Below are 21,993 nucleotides of genomic sequence, written 5' to 3'. Positions count from 1 at the left end.
TGTGTCTCAGTCTCCTTCAGTTCAGCTCTGATTTATTTCTTGTCTTCTGCTAGCTTTGGGATTGGTTTGCTCTTGGTTCTCTAGTTCTTTTCATTGTGATGTTAGGTTGTTAAATTGAGATCTTTCTAACTTTTTGATATGAGCATTTAGTGCTATAAATTTCCCTTTTAACATCACCTTAGCCATGTCCCAGAAATTCTCACATGTTGTATCTTTGTTCTCATTAGTTTCAAATAACTTCTTGATTTCTGCCCTAAATTCATTATTTACCCCAAAGTCATTCAGAAGTAGTTAATTCAATTTTCATATGATTGTATGGTTTCAAGTGATTTTCTTACTCTTGATTTCTAATTTGATTGTGCTGTGGTCTGAGAGATTGATTTTTATGATTTCAGTTCTTTTGCATTTGCTGAGGAGTGTTTTACTTTCAATTAGGTGATCAATTTTAGAGTAAGTACCATGTGGTAATGAGAAGAATGTATATTCTGCTGTTTTGGGGTAGAGAGGTCTGTAGATGTCTATCAGGTTCATTTGATCCAGTGCTGAGTTCAGGTCCTGAATATCTTTGTTAATTTTCTGTCATGATGATCTGTCTAATATTGTCAGTTGGGTGTTAAAGTCTTTTATTATTACTCTGAGGGAGTCTAAATCTCTTTGAAGGTCTCTAAGAACCTGCTTCATGAATCTGGGTGCTGCTGCGTTGAGTGCATATATATTTAGGACAGTTTGGTCTTCTTGCTGAATTGAATCCTTTACCACTATGTAATACCTTTCTTCATCTTTTAAAATTTTCTGGTTTAAAGTCTGTTTTGTCTGAAACTAGGATTGAAACCTCTGCTTTTTTCTGTTTTCCATTTGTTTGGTATATTTTTCTCCATCCCTTCATTTGAGCCTATGTGCGTCACTGCATGTGAGATGGGTCTCTTGAAGACAAGCATACCAATGGGTCTTGGTTCTTTATCCAGCTTGCTACTCTGTGTCTTTTAATTGGGGCATTTGGCCCACTTACATTCAAGGTTAGTATTGATATGTGTGGATTTGATCTTGTCAGTATGATGCTAGCTGGTTATTTTGCAGACTTGTTTATGTAGTTGCTTTATAGTGTCACTGGTCTATGTTCTTCAGTATGTTTTTGTAGTGGCTGGTAATGGTCTTTCCTTTCCATATTTAGTGCTTCCTTCAGGAGCTCTTATAAGGCAGGTCTGATGGTAACAAATTCTCTCAACATTTGCTTGTCTGAAAAGGATCTTATTTATTGTTCACTTATGAAGCTTAATTTGGCTGGATATGAAATTCTGGGTTGGAATTTACTTTAAGAAAGTTGAATACTGGCCCAGAATCTCTTCTCACTTGTAAGGTTTCAGCTGAGAAGTCTGCAGTTAGTCAATGGACTTCCCTTTGTAGGTGACCTGACATTTCTCTCTGTCTTTAACTTTTTTTATCTTGTTTCAACCTTGGAGGATCTAATGGCTATATCTCTTGGGATGATCTTCTTGGGAAATATTTTACTGGGGTTCTCTGCATTTCCTGAATTTGAATGTTGGCCTTTCTAGCTAGTTGGGTTCATCCATGAAGTTCTCATGGATGATATCCTGAAAAATGTTTTCCAAGTTGGTTCCATCATCCCCCTTTTTTTCAGGAACACCAATAAGTCATAGATTTGGTTTCTTTACATAATCCCATATTTCTCAGAGGTTTTGTTCATTCTTTTCATTCTTTTTTTCTCTATTGTTGTCTGTCTTATTTCAGAAAGCCAGTCTTCAAGCTCTGAGATTCTTTCCTCTGCTTGGTCTATTCTGCTATTAATATTTGCAATTGCATTATGAAATTCTTGTAGGATGTTTTTCAGCTCTCTCAGTTCAGTTACATACTTTTCTATACTGGCTATTTGGTCTGCCAGTTCCAGTATTGTTTTATAATGATTTTTATCTTCCTTGGACTGGGTTTCAACATACTGCTATAGCTCAAGGATCTTCATTTCTGTCCGTATTCTGAACTCTGTGTCACTTCATCCACCTCAACCTGGTTCAGAACCCTTGCTGGAGAGGCAAGGTGGTCATTTGTTAGAAAGAAGGCACTCTGGCTTTTTGAGTTGTCAGGGTTCTTGTGCTGATTCTTTCTCATCTTTGTGGGCTTATCTTCTTTTAATCCTTGAGGTTGCTGACTTTTTCCATAATTTTGTTTCTTTTATCCTTTTTTTTTTTTTTTTTTTTTTGATGACCTTGAGGGTTTGATTCTAGTATAAAGGTGGATTCAGCCAACTGGCTTCATTTATTAAAGATTTTAGGGGGCCAACACTCAGCTCCCAATACCTGGACTGGATGTTCTAATTCTGGGGTACTTGTATTGGGCCCCCATTTTGTTCTCTGGCTCCTTGATGTTAGGAATCCACTGCACTGGGGGGCCAAGGTGTTTTTGGACTGCTGGTCATTACACTCTGATTGCTCATGTCAGCCAAAGCATTTCATAGCACGATGACAACGGGATCCATCCTCATTTGTACATACCAGCAGCAGAGGTAGTGGCAACTACAGTGGAGTGCTAGCAGGTTCAGGGGGTCCTGCCTCCCTGTAGGCATTCACCACAGTGGTGGAGGCAATGCAGCTGGGGGTAGGTGGGAGGCCCCTGTTGGTGACTGTGTGTACAGTCATGCTGGAGGTGGTGTTGGCTTGGGGGCAGGGCACTGGCAGGTGCAGGTCTGAGTGCCTTCTGTGTGCCCCACAAGCAAGAGTGGTTGCTCAGGGTGGGGCAGGATCCACTGTTCTCTGCACAGTGTTAGCCCAGGGTGGGATGCTGGCTGACTCTGTGCCCACCAAGGCTCTGTCTGCAGTGGCAGTCAGCAGGGGACTGCCCATTCTGCTCACTCTTATCTAATTGTTCGCCAGGCATAAAAAGCTGTTTTCATTTCCTGCTTCAGGATATTTCATATGCTGCTCCCACTATTTGAACTCTTTTGGTCTCATAACCCTTCCCATCACATAACTGATTTCTTCTTAGCAGTAAGGTCTCAGCATAAACATGCCCCAGCACAGAGGGCTTCCCTGACCATTTTATGCATCACCTTAATACTATATATATATATTTTTTTGAGACAGAGTTTCGCTCTTGTTGCCCAGGCTGGAGTACAATGGCATAATCTTGGCTCACTGAAACCTCCACCTCCTGGGTTCAAGCAATTCTCCTGCCTCAGCCTACCAAGTAGCTGGAATTACAGGCATGCACCACCACACCCAGCTAATTTGGTATTTTTAGTAGAGATGGGTTTTCTCCATGTTGGTCAGGCTGGTCTCAAACTCCCAACCTCAGGTGATCCTCCTGCCTCGGCCTCCCAAAGTGCTGGCATTACAGGTGTGAGCCACCGTGCCTGGCCAGTGACATGATTTTTAATTATATATAATTTGATTATTTACTTGTTTATTGTTTGTCTCTTTAGATGTAAGAACCTTGAAGGCAGGATATGCGTTAGTTTAATTCACTGGAGTTAAACTCCTTACCCACATCAAGGGAATTAAAAGGATCTGGAGCCAGAGACTTACAGGAAGAACTTCTGAAGATTTCATTGAGAAAGGTATGCTATGAGCCTACCTCTCATTCTACTCCATCAAGGAGAAGGGATGAGGGCTTCAGTCTGCTAACCCCAAATCAAGAGGAAGAAATGTTAAGGATACCACTTGAAGAGTTCAATATGTATCGCCAACAGTCGGTTGGTATTTAATTCACACCTGAGAAATTTAAGGGCTGAGAGAACAGCTGCAGCAGCCTATGTAAGCAGAGTAGGTGTTGCAGCACTGGCTCCCTGGACTTGAAGAGTTTGTTTAGCAAACTTTACATGAGGGTTTCCTGTGAACCAGATGTGGGCACGTGCATGAGTGCCAGCATGTGGTTGTCTTAGGAACTTACTAGGATGGCCACAGAGGGGTTAGCACATGTAAATAGGGAGAAGCTGGGGGCATGTCTAGCAGTCCCAGAGCTGAGGAAAGAGCAATATTACCAAGACAAAGTGTTGTGAATAGCACATTTCAAGGGAATTGGAGGCAAGAAATCCCAGGGAATTTGGGAGGGCAAAGGCAAGTTCTCAGAAAATCCATCAAAGTGCTCACAACAGTCAGCTTACGACACTTGCCAAACAGAGAGCACCAATACCTGCTCTCAACAATAAAGTCGACTAAGAACCCTCCTGCCTCCCTTTCCTCTCCTTTTACCCAAGTCTCCCCTTCTGAATACGAGTGGAAAAGATGGAAGAAGTTGAGCAACTGCCCTTCCTTACCTGCAGCCTTTTTCATCAACAGCAGGGCCCAGTTAGGAAACAGAAGACAGAAACTCACAAGCATTCTGGAGATATATCACTTGGCAAAATTATGTTCCAAGCAAAATCAAAGAAATTTTTTAAATGAACTAAATAATAAATATGTGAACATTTTAGTTGTATGACAATAGGATGAAAGTGGTTATTCATGGTCCTTAATATAGTCTTCTAAATTGTTTTTAACAAATGCAAGTATGTACTAGAAAAACAAAAAGACCAATGCAAATAAATTCCATTCCTTTCCCACTCTAACCCTACCACTAATTGCAAATTATTCAGACTTCTCAGACTTGAAGTTTGGAAAGAGATGCCAAAGTTCTCCCTTCCCCACTCATTTCCAGGCTGGAAACTTCTCCCCCATGTGGCTGGCCAGCAGTGGGAAAGAACTTACCCTTTACATAAGAAGCCCCCTGGCTGGGCATGGTGGCTCACGCCTGTAATCCCAGCACTTTGGGAGGTCGAGGCAGATGGATCATTCAGGTCAGGAGTTCAAGACCATCCTGGCCAACATGGTGAAAACCCATCTCTACTAAAAATACAAAAATTAGCCAGGCATGGTGGCAGGTGCCTGTAATCCCAGTTACTTGGGAGGCTGAGGCAGAAGAATTGTGTGAGCCTGGGAGGCAGAGGTTTCAGGGAACCCAGATCCCGCCACTGCACTCCAGTCTGGGCAACAGAGTGAGACTCCATCTCAAAAAAAATAAATAAATAAAAGTCCCCTCCCCTTGCCCACAGGGTGTAGCTCTCCTATTGCAGCCTCCTTGGCAGAATAAATATATCCCAATACAACATGATACTCCATCATTCTTCCACACAGCATGACACAGAGTACCAGAGCCTGTATCTCCTCACCAAGGTGGAAATATGGGAAGGCAGACGTAACACTTTGTCTTTGCAAGAAAATCCCTGGACTTAGTTCTACAATACTTTACTGAAGCTTCCATGCTCTGAGTTAGAACTCACCCTAGGTGAATGCTACTATAGTACCTCCAGCAGCCTTCCCATGCCTTCTTGGAGTAGACCAGTGAGTCTTTCTTCTCAAAGGCCACATGTACAGTCCCTCATCTGCCCTGCTCTGCATTGTCTCAAGAAAACTGGAGGACATACTTGGTCACTGTTTAATGTATGGTAAAACAGTGACCTCAGTGAAATACAAGCTCAAGCCAAAATATGCTCTCCCTGCATTTCTACTCTATATCTTGAAGCTAATTGTCAAAGGCCAATTTACTCTTTTACCTAACAATATCCCAAATCTGAAGATGACTGACATAATCTTGGAATCTTCTTTTGTACAAGACTAGAACGTCAGATTCCATCAATCTGGGTCTCTGTCTTACCTAAGAACTGATGCAAAATCCTTGACTGGGAATTAAACTGTCCCATAAAGAATTACCTTCCAGTGTCTCAAAAACAATGATAAGCACAGGCTTATTACAAATTTACAGGTTTTTAAAAATAAGCTGATTTTACATTTTTGCAAATGCTATTTAACATAAACATATCTAAAATGTGAAAATAGAACTTGCATCATGTTCTTAATCAATGGGTTGCTCAGAATAGATGAACAAGAACTGGATTAAGTTGCAGCAACCCAAGGGCAGAACTCAGAAGACTTGACCTCTTGCCCCAACTCTTGACAACTTTAAATCAGTGACTTAAGGTGCCAGGATTTCCCTTCCTCAAAGCCCAAAGTGTCTGGTGCTCCTGGGTCCTGTGCGCAACATGGCCACACCCACGCAAACGGGATCGTTGCTGCTGAAATATGTGAACCGGAGGTTGACTCATATTTAGACAAAGGAAATGTTATACCATTATCACAGTACATTCCAAAGCCAAATAAAGTTCTCTCTCCTCTCCACCCATCCACAGGCACTGACACATTCCACATGCAGGAGCAAGTGAAGCCACCACCGACCTTCCGGTCAAACATCTCCGCAGAGAATATGACGCTCCTCCCCCGCAGGTCCGGGAGCAGTCACTCCAGTCGCCCCAAGCATCCCAGTTGCCATCTTTGTCTTCATCTGAATGAGTGTTTCTTGAGGTCTAGATGTTAAAAACAAAACAAAACACACACACACACAATAAATTTAGACAAATGTGGTAGAAATATCCCAAAGCTTCCCCAGTTATTCCAGAGTCATCTTTAATTTTTTTTTTTAATTGAGAGAGAGTTTCAATCTTGGTGCTATCTCAGCTCACTGCAACCTCCCCCTCCTGGGTTCAAGTAATTCTCCTGCTTCAGCCTCCTGAGTAACTGGGATTACAGGCGCCTGCCACCATGCCCAACTAACTTTTGTATTTTTAGCAGAGACAGGGTTTTGCCATGTTGGCCAGGTTGGTCTTGAACTCCTAACCTCAGGTGATCCACCCGCCTCAGCCTCCCAAATCCAGAGTCATCTTCTAAGCTCTTCACAAAGACCAATGCTACCGAAAAGTGCTTTGCTTTGGAATGATCGCATTAAAAAAAAAAAAAAAGACAAGTTTATATGAAAATCAGTTGACACATACATGCCTTTCCATCTTAAGAAGGTTTTGTGGAGATGGCTTTTCAGCTCAGTATTATATCTGAAATTTTATCAGTCCTGAATTTAAATAAGTTGGCTAAATATCAATTATATTATTCTGTTTTCTAACTTACATAGCAGGGACCCCACTTGAGCCTAAACCCCGTCTACTAAAAATACAAAAATTAGCCGGGTGTGATGGTACGCATCTGTAATCCCAGCTACTCGGGAGGCTAAAGCAGGAGAATCACGTGAACCCAGGAGGCGGAAGTTAAAGTGAGCCAAGATTGCACCACTGCACTCCAGCCTGGGCAACAGAACAAGACTCTGTCTCAGGAAAAAAAAAAAAAAAAAAAAGAAGCGCTCATGAGTGAATGCTGGCTTGCTTGTGTGTCAGGCAGACGGGCGGTAACTCCCAAGAAACCTTGCATAAGGTTTTGTGGAACCTCCATTCATAGAAAACAAAGAAAACAAAGTCATACGAACATACTTGGCCAAGTCATGAAGGTTTCGAATCCAAGAAAATAGCAAAGAGTCAATTATGAGTACAGTTTGGTTTAACTGGTCTCCTAGACTTTCCACCAATGACTTAATTCAGAATACTACAGAGAAGAGGGGGAATTACAAGTAAAAAGTACATAGATAGATGTAGGTATAGACGTGAAAAGAAATGAAGCTTATTATTAAGTTACAAAACTTTATTAAGGGGCCTAAAATATACTTGAATAAATGAAGAAACAACCATAGCCCTGAATAAGTAGACTCAATACTGTAAAATGCTACTTCTCTCCAAGATTATCTATAAGTTTACAGCAAGTCCCATCAAAATCCCCAAAGAAACATTTTTTGAAACATAACAAATGATTCTAAAGTTCATATAGTGGCATAAATATCTTTAAGAGCCAAGCAAGGTTGGGCGTGGTGGCTCATGTCTATAATCCTAGCACTTTGGGAGGCTGAAGTAGGTAGATTTCCTGAGCTCAGGAGTTTGAGACCAGCCTGGGCAACATGGCAAAACCCCATCTCTACTAAAATACAAAAAACTAGCTGGGCGTGGTGTCACATGCCTGTAGTCTCAGGTACTCGGGAGGTTGAGGCACCAGTATTGCTTGAACCCGGGAGGCAGAGGTGACAGCTGAGATTGTGCTACTGCACTCCAGGCTGGGTGACAGAGCGAAACTCTGTCTCAAAAAAAAAAAAAAAAAAAAAAAAAGCTAAAAAGTTGTGAAAGAACATAGAAATACTATATGATCCAGCAATCCAACTTCTTGGTATTTATCCAAAAGAACTGAAATCAGGATCTCGCAAAGAGATGTTTGCAATAGCCAAGACAATGGAAGCAACCCAAATGTCCATCAACGGATGAATGGATAAACAACATGTGGTATACACACAATGAAATGCTATGGAGCCATTAAAAAGAAGGAAAGTCTATCACATGCCACAATATGGATGAATCTTGAGGACATTAGGCTATGTGAAACAAGCCACTCACAAAAGACAAATACTGCATGGTTCCACTTACATGAGGTATCTAACATAGACTGACTCATTGAAGCACAAAGTAGAATAGTGTTGCCAGGGACTGGGGTGATGAGGAAATCAAGAGTTACTGTTCAATGGGTATTAAGTTTCAACCATGCAAAATTAAAAAGTTCTAGAGATCCACTTTTCAACGTTGTACTTATAATTAACAATACTATACCATATGCTTCAAAATTTATTAAAAGGGTAGATCTCAAGTTATGAGTTTTTTTAATGCAATTAAAAGAACTGTAAAAGAAGTAAAATGAGAGGAAAATTGTCTCAATTAAGAGTAGAGAATTGGCACAGCAATAAACAAATGGACATATTAAATTAAAAAAAAGAGTACAGAAACAGACCAAGTACAAGGACATAGTATAGCACCACAAATCAACATGACAAATGTTCTGTGGGCTTTTTGTTTGTTTGCTTTGTTTTTGTTTTTGTTTTTGTTTTTGAGATGGAGTCTTGCTTTGTCGCCCAGGCTGGAGTGCAGTGACGCAATCTCAGCTCACTGCCACCTCCGCCTCCCAGGTTCAAGCAATTCTCCTGGCCCAGATTCCCAAGTAGCTGGGACTACAGGCACATGCCACCACACCTGGCTAATTTTTTGTATTTTTAATAGAGACAGGGATTCACCATATTAGCCAGGACAGTCTTGATCTCCTGACCTCATGATCCACCCGCCTCAGCCTCCCAAAGTCCTGGGATTACAGGCGTGAGCCACCGTGCCCGGCATGTTTTGTGTTTTTAAAAATCATAGATAACTTCTTCATAGAATATACCAAAATAAATTCCAGATCCATTAGAAATTTATGTTAAAATACTGAAACTATAAAGTATTAGAAATATTATAGATTAATAGATTAATCTTGGTATATACCTATACCAATAGCTGTATATAGGAAAGACTATCCTATATATAGCAATAAAAGTAGAAATTATAAAGGAAAAGACTGATAGGCTTAATTATATTAAAATAAAAACACATATCATTTTCTATCTCTTCTCTACAGATAAAGCTATAGGCATAGGCATATATATGCAAAACATACTAGTAAAAGAACGCGTACATAGGCTGGAGGTATATAGGCTGGAAACATAGCAAATTAGCTCTAAGAACGGAGGAAGTAGGACTAGGAACGAATGTTGTTGGGAAAAGACAGGAAATGAACTTCAACTGAACGTTTAATTTTCCCTAGTTGCCCCCAGAATATGATAAATTGTTAAATGCCAGTTTTTTTACTATTTGAACTTTCATGGTTTTTGAAATTTCCATTTTAAAAATATTGGGGTGGGGAAAAAGACAATCATTAGATAATCATATTAAATCTATACCATTTTTCATACATGTAAACTTTGTACATGCATAGGGAGAAGAGTGAGAGGTTAATTAAAATGTTACAGTTGCTACCTCTACATGTGAGGGATTTGGGTGACTTAAACATATTTTTTTTATTGCTGTTTCTCTGCATTTTGCAGTCTTAATAAAACACATCATACCTTAATTAAAAACAAGGAAGCAAACAAACAAAAACCACATATTCTTGGTGTACAAAAAAGTTCAAGTCAGACAGAATTTAATAGGTAAGTTCTAAGCTGGAGAACAGCAAAGTTTATGAAAGAAACTGACATACTAATAAACTGCAGCATGTGACTGAACTAGATATTGCACAGGTTTCCTTAAGCCCTTAGGCAAGTTACCTCATCTAACCAAAAAAAAAAAAAAATTAAATTAAAAGAGGGATCTGTGGAAAGGACCTTCAAAAGTGAAATGAAGAAATAATGACTGGAAGCAAAGAGGGGGTTTTCCAATAATTTTCACTCAAGTCTCACTGGTCAGCAGGCTTTATGGCTTCTTGCCAAGCTACCTATTTATAGCACAGTAAGCAGTCCTACTAGAGGCAATATTTCAGTAACAGTCAAGTGAAAGGAAAGGATAAATATCTGGTGACTGATCAAATCTGTCATCAGGAATAGGGGCTAATTAAACCCATACTATTTACTGTTCTAATTAGACCACTGTTCAGTTCAATTTTCTATAGTAAATGTCACCAAACATAACCGTGTCCTGTCTATAACATAATAAAAAAATAAAGTTTTAATTCACAAAAAATACAATAAGCAGTTTAATACATTCATCTGGACTTTTAGGTTGGGTAAGTCCAAATCATTTAGGTAAATGTTTAAAATATACACAGCTGAAATTGATTTTTCATTTTGTCACTCGATATACCGAAAGGTTGAATGTGAAAAGTTGAAAAACATCATCATATATATTTTTAAATGAAAGTTGAGAGTTTTTGCAATACCGTTTTAATTTGTTTTTATTCCCACTATCCCATCTGTTCAGTTCATAGTTAGAATCAGGTTTCCTTCCACAACTTCTCTACCTTAACTTACAAAAAAAAAAAAAAAAGAATCTTGATTCTAAAATAACTAAAATAGGCATGTTATAGTGGAAGCATTTGGCTTCTCTGATTGGATAGGTAAGATATTTTTCCTTGAAGTAGAGCACGAATGGCACCTCAAGAGGGGTCCTTAAGTTTTTCTCCTCTCCTCAGCCAGGAAGATGGTTGGATTTTGTTTTGAAACCCCAATGCCGTCTCCAGCAGCCAGCCCTTCTGCCTTTTGATTGTTATTATTTCTCTGGAGAGTAATAGCAATAATATCCCAGATTTCCATCCAGTTATGCTCTCTTCCCTTTGATCCTAGCAGTGTAATGATAACACACACATTCAGAAATAACTCCACTGAAGCAGAATGAAGCACCACTTGGGCCACTGCTGAAGATGTATGTTTGTGTCATCTTCCTTGCAGTGAAACAGAACCTGCTTCCCTGGAGCTTTCATTCCTCTAGAGCAGTGGACAGAGTCTTGATCCTCTTCTACAGAAGAGCCCTTCTCAAGCTTTCTGAAAGTCTCCTAGTTCCTTCTATGTTCCCAGATCCTTTGCAACTGTGTTTTCTCTTGGCACACATCAAAATTTGCACATTTTAAGTCTTAAAATGTAGTGCCCAGAATACAACACTGAATCTAAGAACACAGACTATACATTGCACCTATGATCCAGGTTTCTTTAGATAAAACCTAAGTTTCCTTCTTCTCTCCCTCCCTCCAATCCTTCCTTTTTCAGCCAGCCCATTTGTTGGAATCTGCTCTGGAGACAGCGTCACATAATGGTTAAAAGCTGTTTGACTCTGAGTTTCTTAAACTTTCCAAAACTCATCTGTGAAATGGAGATGATAATCTTTACCCAAACAAGATTTAAATAAAATAACACATATAAAGTATAGGCAGCATCTCCACGAATGCAGTTGGTGAATATCTCAGTAAAGGTAAGCAATTTATTTTCTTCTTCAAACACAATGTCTTTTTCAAAACAATGATGGGAGAGCCAGCTTCTCTCCATTTGTACTTATGCAAGAGTTAACATTCATCACTACTGAATTTCCTCTTGTTTGTTTTGGCCCAGAATACCAGCCTGTTGAGATCTGTTTGAACCCTGATCCTGTCACCCTATCTATGAGCCACTGTGCTCAGCTCTGCAGCTTCCATGTCTTCACCCAAGTCCCTGATAAACGTGCGGGACATAGCTCTCTAATCTTACAGCATTCCATTAATGCATATTTCTGCTTTTTAAACTAGTAAGCCGACCATAATGCCAAGTAAGCAGCCAACTAATCAGACTTGGAATCTGTGAACACAGTTTAATGTTACAATAAAAATATGAACTAATACCAATTACCGTCATCAAATGTCAGGAGGCAGAAAGGTTTGTGGGGAGGGAAGAAATCAGCCACGAGAAGGAACTGGGTCCGGCAGGGTGGAACCTGTATTCTTGGGCTGCATGGTGGTGGTAAGCCTCCTGAGAGAAGAGGTATATAGCAGCCCCAAATTGGTTAGCCCCAGTTCTGAAGGTTAATGACAATAAAATACAGCTGACTGATATCAGCTCAATCTTTGGCCTGATTGTAACCCAGGTGAATGTCTGTGTTTGTCAGTTGAGTATAGCTGCTGCTCCCAATTCCCCCTGTTCAAACATCTCTTTAGGTTGTCTCAAATAATCATTTAAATTCCATGTTGTTATTATTTTATATGGTAAGTTGTTATGCGGACCCAATCCAAGTTTGCGTCCATCAATATCATATCACCCTGTGACCCTGTCTGGGGCCAGAATCTGAGGCAGAGCATGGAAGAAGAAGACCTGAACAACTTTGTCCTACATAATTCAGGCACTGTTAATCATTATTAATGCACAGCATGAGTACTGCCTGCCAGTACTTTTCCTACCTTCTCTCTAACCTTCTCAACAAGTCCTTTAAGATAGATATCACTATCCCCATTTTGCAGGTGAACAACTGTGGCTTTGAGAACCATGTGTGTCCAAGGCTCACCTATAATTTCTTTTATTTATTTTTTGAGACAAAGTCTCACTCTGTCACCCAGGCTGGAGTGCAGTGGCACGATCTTGGCTCACTGCAACCTCCGCCTCCCAGGTTCAAGCGATTCTCCCACCTCAGCCTCTCAAGTGCTAGGATTACAGGCACGTGCCACCACACCCGGACGATTTTTGTATTTTAGTAGAGACAGGGTTTCACCATGTCGGCCAAGCTGGTATTGAACTCCTGACCTCAGGTGATCCACCGACGTAGGCCTCCCAAAGTACTGCGATTACAGGCATGAATCAGTACGCCCAGCCATCATCTATAATTTCTAATGTCATACAATGAACATGTATGATTTTACAATAAAACATCTAATAAAAGTTATTTTCTTCTTAAAGAAGGGGCCCAGGCAGAAGCTTTTTCTGTCTTACCCCAGACAAAGCCTGCTTTTTCCTTATGGACATCTGTGTGTTTTCCCCACTGATGCTCCACTTCCTTTCATGACCAGGAATCCAGTCAAATATAGCAGCCCAGCTATCATCATTCAGTTAGCATTTCGCCTCTTGGATCAAATACATCTGCTGCTGTGATCTGCTTGACCACAACATTCTTTCGATATCTCTATGAAGTCTTTTACTTTTTCCCCCTCTATATTGCAAGCAGAGCTACACTTCTGCTTTTCAAAAGCATCTCATTTTATCTAGGTTCTTTCATGAGGAATTCACATTCCTGACTGATGTTCATGAACTCACATGCATTCGTTCATTTTCTCACACAAACTATAACAAGAGCTTGCTAAGTTCAAGGCTCTGTGCTCAGTGCCCTGGGAATACAAGTGTGGATCTGGTCCTCAAGTAGCTCACAAGTCAACAAGCATCAGGTGAGAGGGACAAGGGCTGTGGTGAGGCAATGGCAATCCTTGGTTGTCAAGAGCAACAGACACAAAGGGCCCAGAGGGAGGAGACCCTAAAACAGAAGCAATTTGTACCTTGGTTAGGAGAGCTGGGATAGACTTTCCACTGAACATACCAACCCTGCTGGAAGCACAGGCAGCACCTCATGTATCCCTATCACCTTCTTCCGTATGATAGGTTACATGTGAGTCCTTATTTTGTGCTCACTTCTGTTTTCTAATTGTGATAGAATTACAAACACTTTTTACTTTCTTCTTTTATGATCATCTATAATTTCTAATGTTATATGACAAACATATATAGTTTGCACAATAAAACACCCAATAAAAGTTCTTTTTTTAAGGAAAAGGAAAACACTAAAGGGAAAGCTATGAAAACACTTCCAAAGAAGCAATATGCACTTTGTGTTGTTTGGTTCAAACTATCAGGCTTAAAGATCTCTTAGGAAATCATATTTTCCTAAGTAAAGCTCTAGCTGGGGAATATGTTGGATGAAAAATTCCAAAAAAGATATTGTTTATTCATTATATAATAGGGCTGGTAAAAGTCAAAAATATTGTAGGAATAAGTATGTTCACCATCTCATAAAGACTCGAGTACTGCTTGCCTTTCTTGGATCCCCAGGCATAAATCAAATCATAAAATATTTTCGTGACAAGTTCTTAAATCTGTGACTTATAATGAATAGTACAGTTCTACTAGTCTTGCTAAAATGTTAGTAATTAAACACAGATTTCACATATAAGGTCACTTATTGGAAATGCTATATTAACAGCTCCATATTAAAAACAACCCAAAATAAAATGAGTTCCACTGGGGTATTACTTCCCAGACATCAAATAAATGTTCATTCCACTGTTACCACAAAGGTTATTTAAGGAGATCTCAAATGACCCAGATTTAGTTAACAGTAAATACATTATTTCAGGTTAATACTACCTTAAGGTCTTTAACAAAAGAAATTTTAAAATATGAATTGGGTAAACGGCATAAAAATGTCACTCAAGCTGTCACACAGACTCAACAATTCAGTCTGACCAGGATATATTAAACACCCATATATCTAAAGTTGTGTGCTAGGTACTATTCAGAAATGCTCTGTACCTTGTGTGTTTCACGTCTCCCTTCTCCAGTCCATTCTACCCTCTACTGCTCCAAAATTCATTATCCTGACAGTTGATGGCCTCTAGGATTTGGTTGACACATTCCTAGTCAATGTGCTCCTAATTATTTTACCACCTTTAAAGCCCTTCACTAATTCCTCAGGACATACATTCTGCCTCTTTAGGCTGTTTGTGCCCTATCCCACCCTTTGTCCAGCTTCATCTCTGGTGGCTCCTGCTTATACCACATATGCTGAGCACACAACATTTTTCATTATTTCACAGACACTAACACACTTGCCAATCCTGCTTGGGAAGCATTTTTGAAACACGCTATTTACCAAGGTGGTGGACAGCGTACAGGGAAACCATGAAGCCTGGTGCCAGCCAGATTCTGTGGATCTGATGATTTTCATGATCTGCCTTGGCCCTGCAAGCTAGATGGGGCAAGGGCAGGCAGGGGCTGTGTATACAGGGCTGCCTGACCAGAGCTAAGGCCTTCAGTTGAGAATCAGAGCCCATAGCAACCCACAAAGAGAGCTGGGGAAATAAACACACTTCTGTCCTCCCTCTCTCCAATCCCCCTGCAGTGCTTGTTATTGGCCAAACCCAACCAAGAGCCAGAGGGCAAGGGAGACCATTGATGCTGTCCATACAAGCCAGCTTCCCAGTGGGTGGAGCGCGGGGCAGGGAAGGGTGGAAAGTGGATCTGGAGGGCAAAGAGAAGCTTTCCAGCACAGTAATTTATTGACTCACTGGAATATTTTTAAGCAGAGGAGTGACTTAGGCAGATTGTATTTTGGAAAAATTACTCTGGCAGGAGTATGGGGAAGGATTGAGGGAGTAAAGCCTCACATCAGACAGCACAGCTAGAAGGCCACTGACATGCAAGAGATAAGAGACTAGACTAGATTTACCAGTGTCTGGAGGAGGAGAGCATAGATGCAAAGTTCAAAGGTGCTAGAATCAATAGGTGCTGGCAGCTGACCAGACACAGGAAGAAAGGAGATGCTAGAATGACTCCCAGGTTTCTGTATTAAATGATTTGTGGCAAATGTCAATTTTATCCAGGCTTCCCAAGCATCCTCAAGCCCACCCTTGAGGTAGGATTCTCAGCACCTGTATGTACAGAATATGAGCAGTTTACCTGATAATGGTTAAGATAAAGGGGGCAAGCTGTTGGTCTCTGGGAAGAATCTGGCCTTGCAGGTCCAATTTTTTAAACAATGATTGTATACTCTGCCAAACGAGGCCCTAAAAATAATTATTTGTTAAGGTTTAAATATACGAAGATTTCACATAAAAATGTAGATGTCTGAGGCCTAGAGTGAGACCCTGTCTCAAAAAAAAAAAAAAAAAAAAATCTAGATTTCTGACCTCAGGAAAATAAAATAAAATTCGCATCACAGCATGGCAATAATTAAAACTAAGTGTGGCCATCCCATTTTTGAAGCGCATGTGGCCTCTAATATGCCCAGTCCCCATCCAGCCACTGTGAGGATTGATATTATCTTCCTGGCCTCTGTAGATCAAACTGGGAGCTTGTTGGTGACAAATGACTGTCAGCTTGAAAGTAAATCAAGTCCGGGTGCAGTGGCTCATGCCTGTAATCCCAACACTTCAGGGGGCTGAAGTGGGTGGATCACTTGAGGTCAAGAATTTGAGACCAGCCTAGCCAACATGGTGAAACCCCATCTCTACTAAAAAAATACAAAAATTAGTCAAGCGTGGTGGTGTGCACCTGTAGTCCCAGTTACTCAGAAGGCTGAGGCACGAGAATCACTTGAACCTGGGAGACAGAGGCTTCAATGAGCTGAGACAGCATCACTGCACTCCAGCCTGGGTGACAGTGAGACTCCATCTCAAAAAAAAAAGTAAATCAAAAGACACGTATATTTATAACTAAGATTCTTCACAGTATTGCTATCAGAAGTAAGAAACATACATACAACATGTAGCTTAAAAATAAAACAAAGGGCATTTGGTTGTTGCTATGGTCTGAATGTGTCCCTGGAAATTTATATGTTGCAAGTTGATCACGAGCGTGATAGTATTAAGAGGTGAGGCCTTTAGGAGGTGATTAAGTAATGAGGGTGGAGCCCTTAGGGCCCTTATAAGGAGCTTGAGAGATTTAGTTCCCTCTCTTCTGCCCTTCCACCACGTGAGGACACAGCATTCATGCTTTCTAGAGGACATGACAACAAGGCACCATCTTGGAAGCAGAGAGAACAGTCCTCACCAGACACCAAACCTGCCGGTGCCTTGAACTCAGACTTTCCAGCCTCCAGAACGTGAGAGAATACATTTTTGTTCTTTACAAATTACCCAGTCTCAGGTATTTCATTATAGCAGCACAAATTGACTAGTTGTCTTTACTGCACGGTAAGATCAGAGTGTGTCCTCAGAAGAAGAATATAAGTCATTCCATGATGCCCAGTGTCTAAACTCTACTCCCTTTCTACATGTGGACTTTGCAGTATTTCAGACATAAGATATTAGTGTATTTAAGAATCATATTCTGGCTAGATGTGGTGGCTCATGCCTGTGGTCCCAGCTACTCAGGAGGCTGAGGCAGGAGAATCTATTGAACCCAGGAGGTGGAGGTTGTAGTGAGCCGAGATCACGCCACTGCACTCCAGCCTGGTGACAGAGTGAGACTCCGTCTCAAAAAAAAAAAAAAAAAAATCATATTCTGGAAGGTACCTATGCTAGCACTAACACACAGGAAACCATGAGCCCTGCAGGAGACCATTTAAGGAATCACATGGGCCACATCTCCAGTGACAACTCCCATACAAACCAATATCATGCGTGACAATATCTAGGTTATTTTTCCCTATTAATGCAATCAGTGTTCATACCTACCAGACAAGTAACTTGTTCTTTTCTTTTCTAAGAATCATAATCAGGTCCTCTCAGATTGCAGCAGGAGACATGCAACATTCAAATACAATGAGAGCTTTGTTTCATATTGACTTTATTTTTGTTAAAAATAAATTCTTAAACATAAAGATACTTTACATGATGGAAGATTTAACAGGATATTATCTATGCTCTTGGGTTAGTTATCATGAAGCATATGTAACACAACATCAGGTAAGATTGAAAAGAGATAACTGTAGGTTGCCAAATTTAAAAGTCTGATGGAGAGGAATGGTGGGCTAGATAATATAGATCAACCATGCCATTGAGGACCAACTACAAAAGCAAAAATGTCCTCCAGGAAATTAAAGTAAAATAAAGAGATTGTCAGACAAAAAGAGAATTCATCTTCAGCAGACCAGTCTCAAAGAAAATATTAAACGGTGTTTTTAAGATTAAAGGAAGCTTGGAGATGATGAAAGAAATGAAGAGCAAAAATAAGAATGGTAAACCTGTGGGTAAATTAAAAGAAGAGCAACTGTATAAAACAGCAATTGTAATGGATTGTGAAGTTTTAAATATTTATATGGAATTAACATATCTGACAATGACAGCCTATGAGTCAGAAGAGAGATAAATGGCCTTAAAGTATCCTAAGGTCCTCGTATCCATCCGTGAAGAAGATAAAAGAATCAATTAATATTCGACTTTGATAAGTCAAGGATAGATGCTTTAAGCTCTAGAGTTACCACTAAAAAAACCAGAAAAGAGTGTATGAATTCCAAATTAATGTATATGGGGAAAGATATAATAAGAAAACACATTCAATCCAAAAGAAGGCAAAAATGAAGAGAAAAAGGAACGTAGACAGATGGATAAATTTTAAAAGCTCATGGTAAAATGGAAGATTTAAATGCAAATATATCAATTATATCAATTACATTAAACCCAAATAGAATAAATCACCAATTAAAAGACAGATTGTCAGGATAAAATTTAAAAATTCAGTTATATTCTGTTTAAAAGAGACATTCCTTACATATAATGACCAGAAAGATTAAAAATAAAAGATTGAAAAAAATATATACCATAAGACTAGACAAAGTAGACTTTAAGACAGAGAGATGCTACATACTGTTGGAAGTTTGATTTCACTAGGATGGAACAAATTCTAAAGTGGATGTACCTAACAACATAACCGCAAAACATATAAAGCAAAAACTGACAGACTGTAAAAAGAAATAGAAAAATCCATAATGATGGTGGGAGGTTTTAACACAACTAGCATTAATTTATCGAGCAAGTGAAAAAAATCAATAATGATATAGAATATGGAAACAATTAAATTACAAATTGAAACTATGTAACTGTATAGAAAGCTATAACTAACCATCTCAGAATATATATTTTTTGTATTTATGAAATGTTTATAAACATTTATCATGATCTGGGCCATATAGAAAAATCTCAAAAATTCAAAGGATTGAAATAATTCAAGTTTTTTTCTCTGACAACAAAGCAAAAAAGTAAGTTTAAAACTAGAAAATGTCCAAACACATTCCATAGGTTAAGAAATAAATCACAATGAAAATTAGAAAATACTCTTAATGAATGAAGATGAATATATTACCTACCAAAGCTTGAGTAAAGCAGCTAAAGCTATGCTTGGAAGGGGATCTGTAGTTTTAAATGCACATATTTGAAAAGAAGAAAGATGAAAAAAATCAATGATCTTAAACTATTTCAAGACATAGAAAAATGACAACACATACAACTCAAAGAAAGTAGAAGAAAGAAAATAATAAGGATGAGAAGAGCAATTATGAAATGGAAAACAAAAATATAAGCAAGAGGATCAACAAATAAAAAAAGACTAATAAAATTAAATTCCTTGGCAAGACTATGAAAGAATAAGACAGAGAAAAGTCCCTAAAAATGAATTTTAAGAATGAAATCACTGCAGATTCCACAGGCCCTAAAATGATAAGAGGATGAAAAACATCTTTATGTTAATATATTTCAAAATTTAGATGTAGGCCGAGCTCCCTTGCCCTAAGGCAGGACAAACTCTTCTGAGTAATTTACCCTCCAGAGCTGCCACGGGATAGTCAATGGCTGAGATTCACCTCAAATCCCATCTTTGCTGTGCTCCTTCCTGTCCTTCACTTCCCTCATTTCCTTTTTGGGTTCTACTGGAATAAATCACTTGGATACCAATCTTCATCTCAGATCTTCTTCTTAGAATCCAACCCAAGAAACTTATTAAACTATGTGCATGTCAAAACATCGATTTAAAAAAATATTGTTGGCCAGGTGCAGTGGCTCATGCCTGTAATCCCAGCACTTTGGGAGGGCAAGGTGGGTGGATCGCGAGGTCAGGAGATCGAGACCATCCTGGCTAACCTGGTGAAACCCCATCTCTACTAAAAATACAAAAAATTAGCTGGGCGTGGTGGGCAGGTGCCTGTAGTCCCAGCTACTCAGGAGGCTGAGGCAGGAGAATGGCATAAACCTAGGAGGCAGAGGTTGCAGTGAGCAGAGGTCATGCCACTGCACTCCAGCCTGGGTGACACAGTGAGACTCCATCTCAAAAACAAAAAAAATACTGCCATTCAAAAATGATAAAATATTAACATGAGTTACTTCTGGGTGTGGGTACACATGAGTTTATTATACTAGTCTCTGAACTTTTCTATTTCTCTATTTTTCTAATTAAAACAAAAAAAGGAAAAATGTGGCTCAGAAGAATTTCTGAGATGTTCAAGCAGTGAAAACAAGTAACCTGCAAGAGGAAAGGTCTGCCTTCTCCACAACAACATCTAATGCCAGAACACAAGGAAGCAGTGCCTACAAAATCCCACAAGAAAAAAAATCACCCAAGAATATTAAAACTACCTAAGCTCTATTCAAGAATAAAAGCACCTCATCAATATTAAAATCTTTGTGCACGAGAGGACACTATTAGCAGAGTGAAAAGGTAATCCACAGAATGGGAAAAATACTTGAAAATAATATATCTGACAAGAGGTTAATCTCCAGAATATATAACGAACTCTTATAATTCAGCAACAACGAAAAAAGAAATAGCCCAGTTAAAAATTGGGCAAAAGACATGAACAGATATTTACCCAAAGAAGATATATAAAAAGTCAATAAGCAGATGAAAAGGTGTTCAACATCACTAATCATTAGGGAAATGCAAATGAAATACCACTTTATACCCATTAGGGAAACATAAATGAGATACCACTTCATACCCATTAGGATGACTATTATAAAACAAACAGGAAAAAAGTTAACTGTTAGTGAGTGATACGGTTTGGCTGTGTCCCCAACCAAATCTTGAATTGTAGCTCCCATAATTCTCATTCTATTGTGGGAGGGAACAGGTGGAAGGTAATTTAATCATAAGGGCAGGTCTTTCTTGGGCTGTTCTCATGATAGTGAATAAGTCTCACAACATCTGACAGTTTTATAAAGGGGAGTTTCCCTGCACACATTCTCTCTTTGCCTGCCACCATGTAAGATGTCCCTTTGCTCTTCCTTCCTCTTCCACCATGATTGTAAGGCCTCCCTAGCAATGTGGAACTGTGAGTCAATTAAACCTTTTTTCTTCATAAACTACTCAGTCTTGGGTATGCTTTTATCAGCAGCATTAAAATGGACTAATACAGTAAATTGGTACTGATAGAGGGGGACGTTCTGCTATAAAGATACCTGAAAATGTGGATGCGACTTTGGAACTGGGTAATAGGCAGAGGTTGGAACAGTTTGGAGGGCTCAGAAGAAGACAGGATAGTTTGGAACTTCCTAGAGACTTGTTGAATGGCTTTAATCAAAATGCTGATAATGATATGGACAATGAAATTCAGGCTGATGTGGTCTCACAGAGATGAGGAACTTGTCAGGAACTAGAGCAAAGGTGACTCTTGCTATGCTTTAGCAAAGAGACTGGCAGCATTTTGCACCTGCCCTATAGATTTGTGGAATTTTGAACTTGAGGGAGATGACTTAGGGTATCTGGTGGAAGAAATTTCTAAGCAGCAAGGCATTCAAGAGGTTACTTGGGTGCTGTTAAAAGCATTCAGTTTTAAAATGGAAACAGAGCATAAAAGTTCAGAAAATTTGCAGCCTGAGATGTGATAGAAAAGACAAACCCATTTACTGAGGAAAAATTCAAGCCAGCTGCAGAAATTTGCATAAATAACAAGGAGCCAAATGTTAATCACCAAGACAATGGAGAAAACGTCTCCAAGGAATGTCACAGACCTTTGCAGCAGCACCTCCTGTCACAGGCCCAGAGGCTTAGGAGGAAAAAATGGTTTCATGGGCCAGGGCCCAGGGCCCCCCTGCTGTGTGCAGTATAGGGACTTGGTGCCCTGCATCTCAGCCA

At 39.6% G+C, this 21,993-nt stretch overlaps 1 protein-coding gene across 2 annotated transcripts in view; it reads right to left on the bottom strand.

The window, feature by feature from the left end:
* Nucleotides 1-21,993, bottom strand: part of LOC101025385 (ADAMTS-like protein 3) — a 261,955-nt gene that overhangs the window by 132,105 nt on the left and 107,857 nt on the right. For both annotated transcript variants that reach the window (XM_031668415.1, XM_021941826.2), the window contains one exon: nt 6,222-6,349. In XM_031668415.1, the coding sequence (XP_031524275.1) occupies nt 6,222-6,349 (128 nt within the window). The remainder of the gene's footprint in view (nt 1-6,221; nt 6,350-21,993) is intronic.

This window comes from Papio anubis, chromosome 7, assembly GCF_008728515.1.
Source record: "Papio anubis isolate 15944 chromosome 7, Panubis1.0, whole genome shotgun sequence".
NCBI lineage: Eukaryota > Metazoa > Chordata > Mammalia > Primates > Cercopithecidae > Papio > Papio anubis.
The sequence above is the reverse complement of the archived record's forward strand: the minus strand, read 5'-3'. Positions and strand labels throughout refer to the sequence as shown.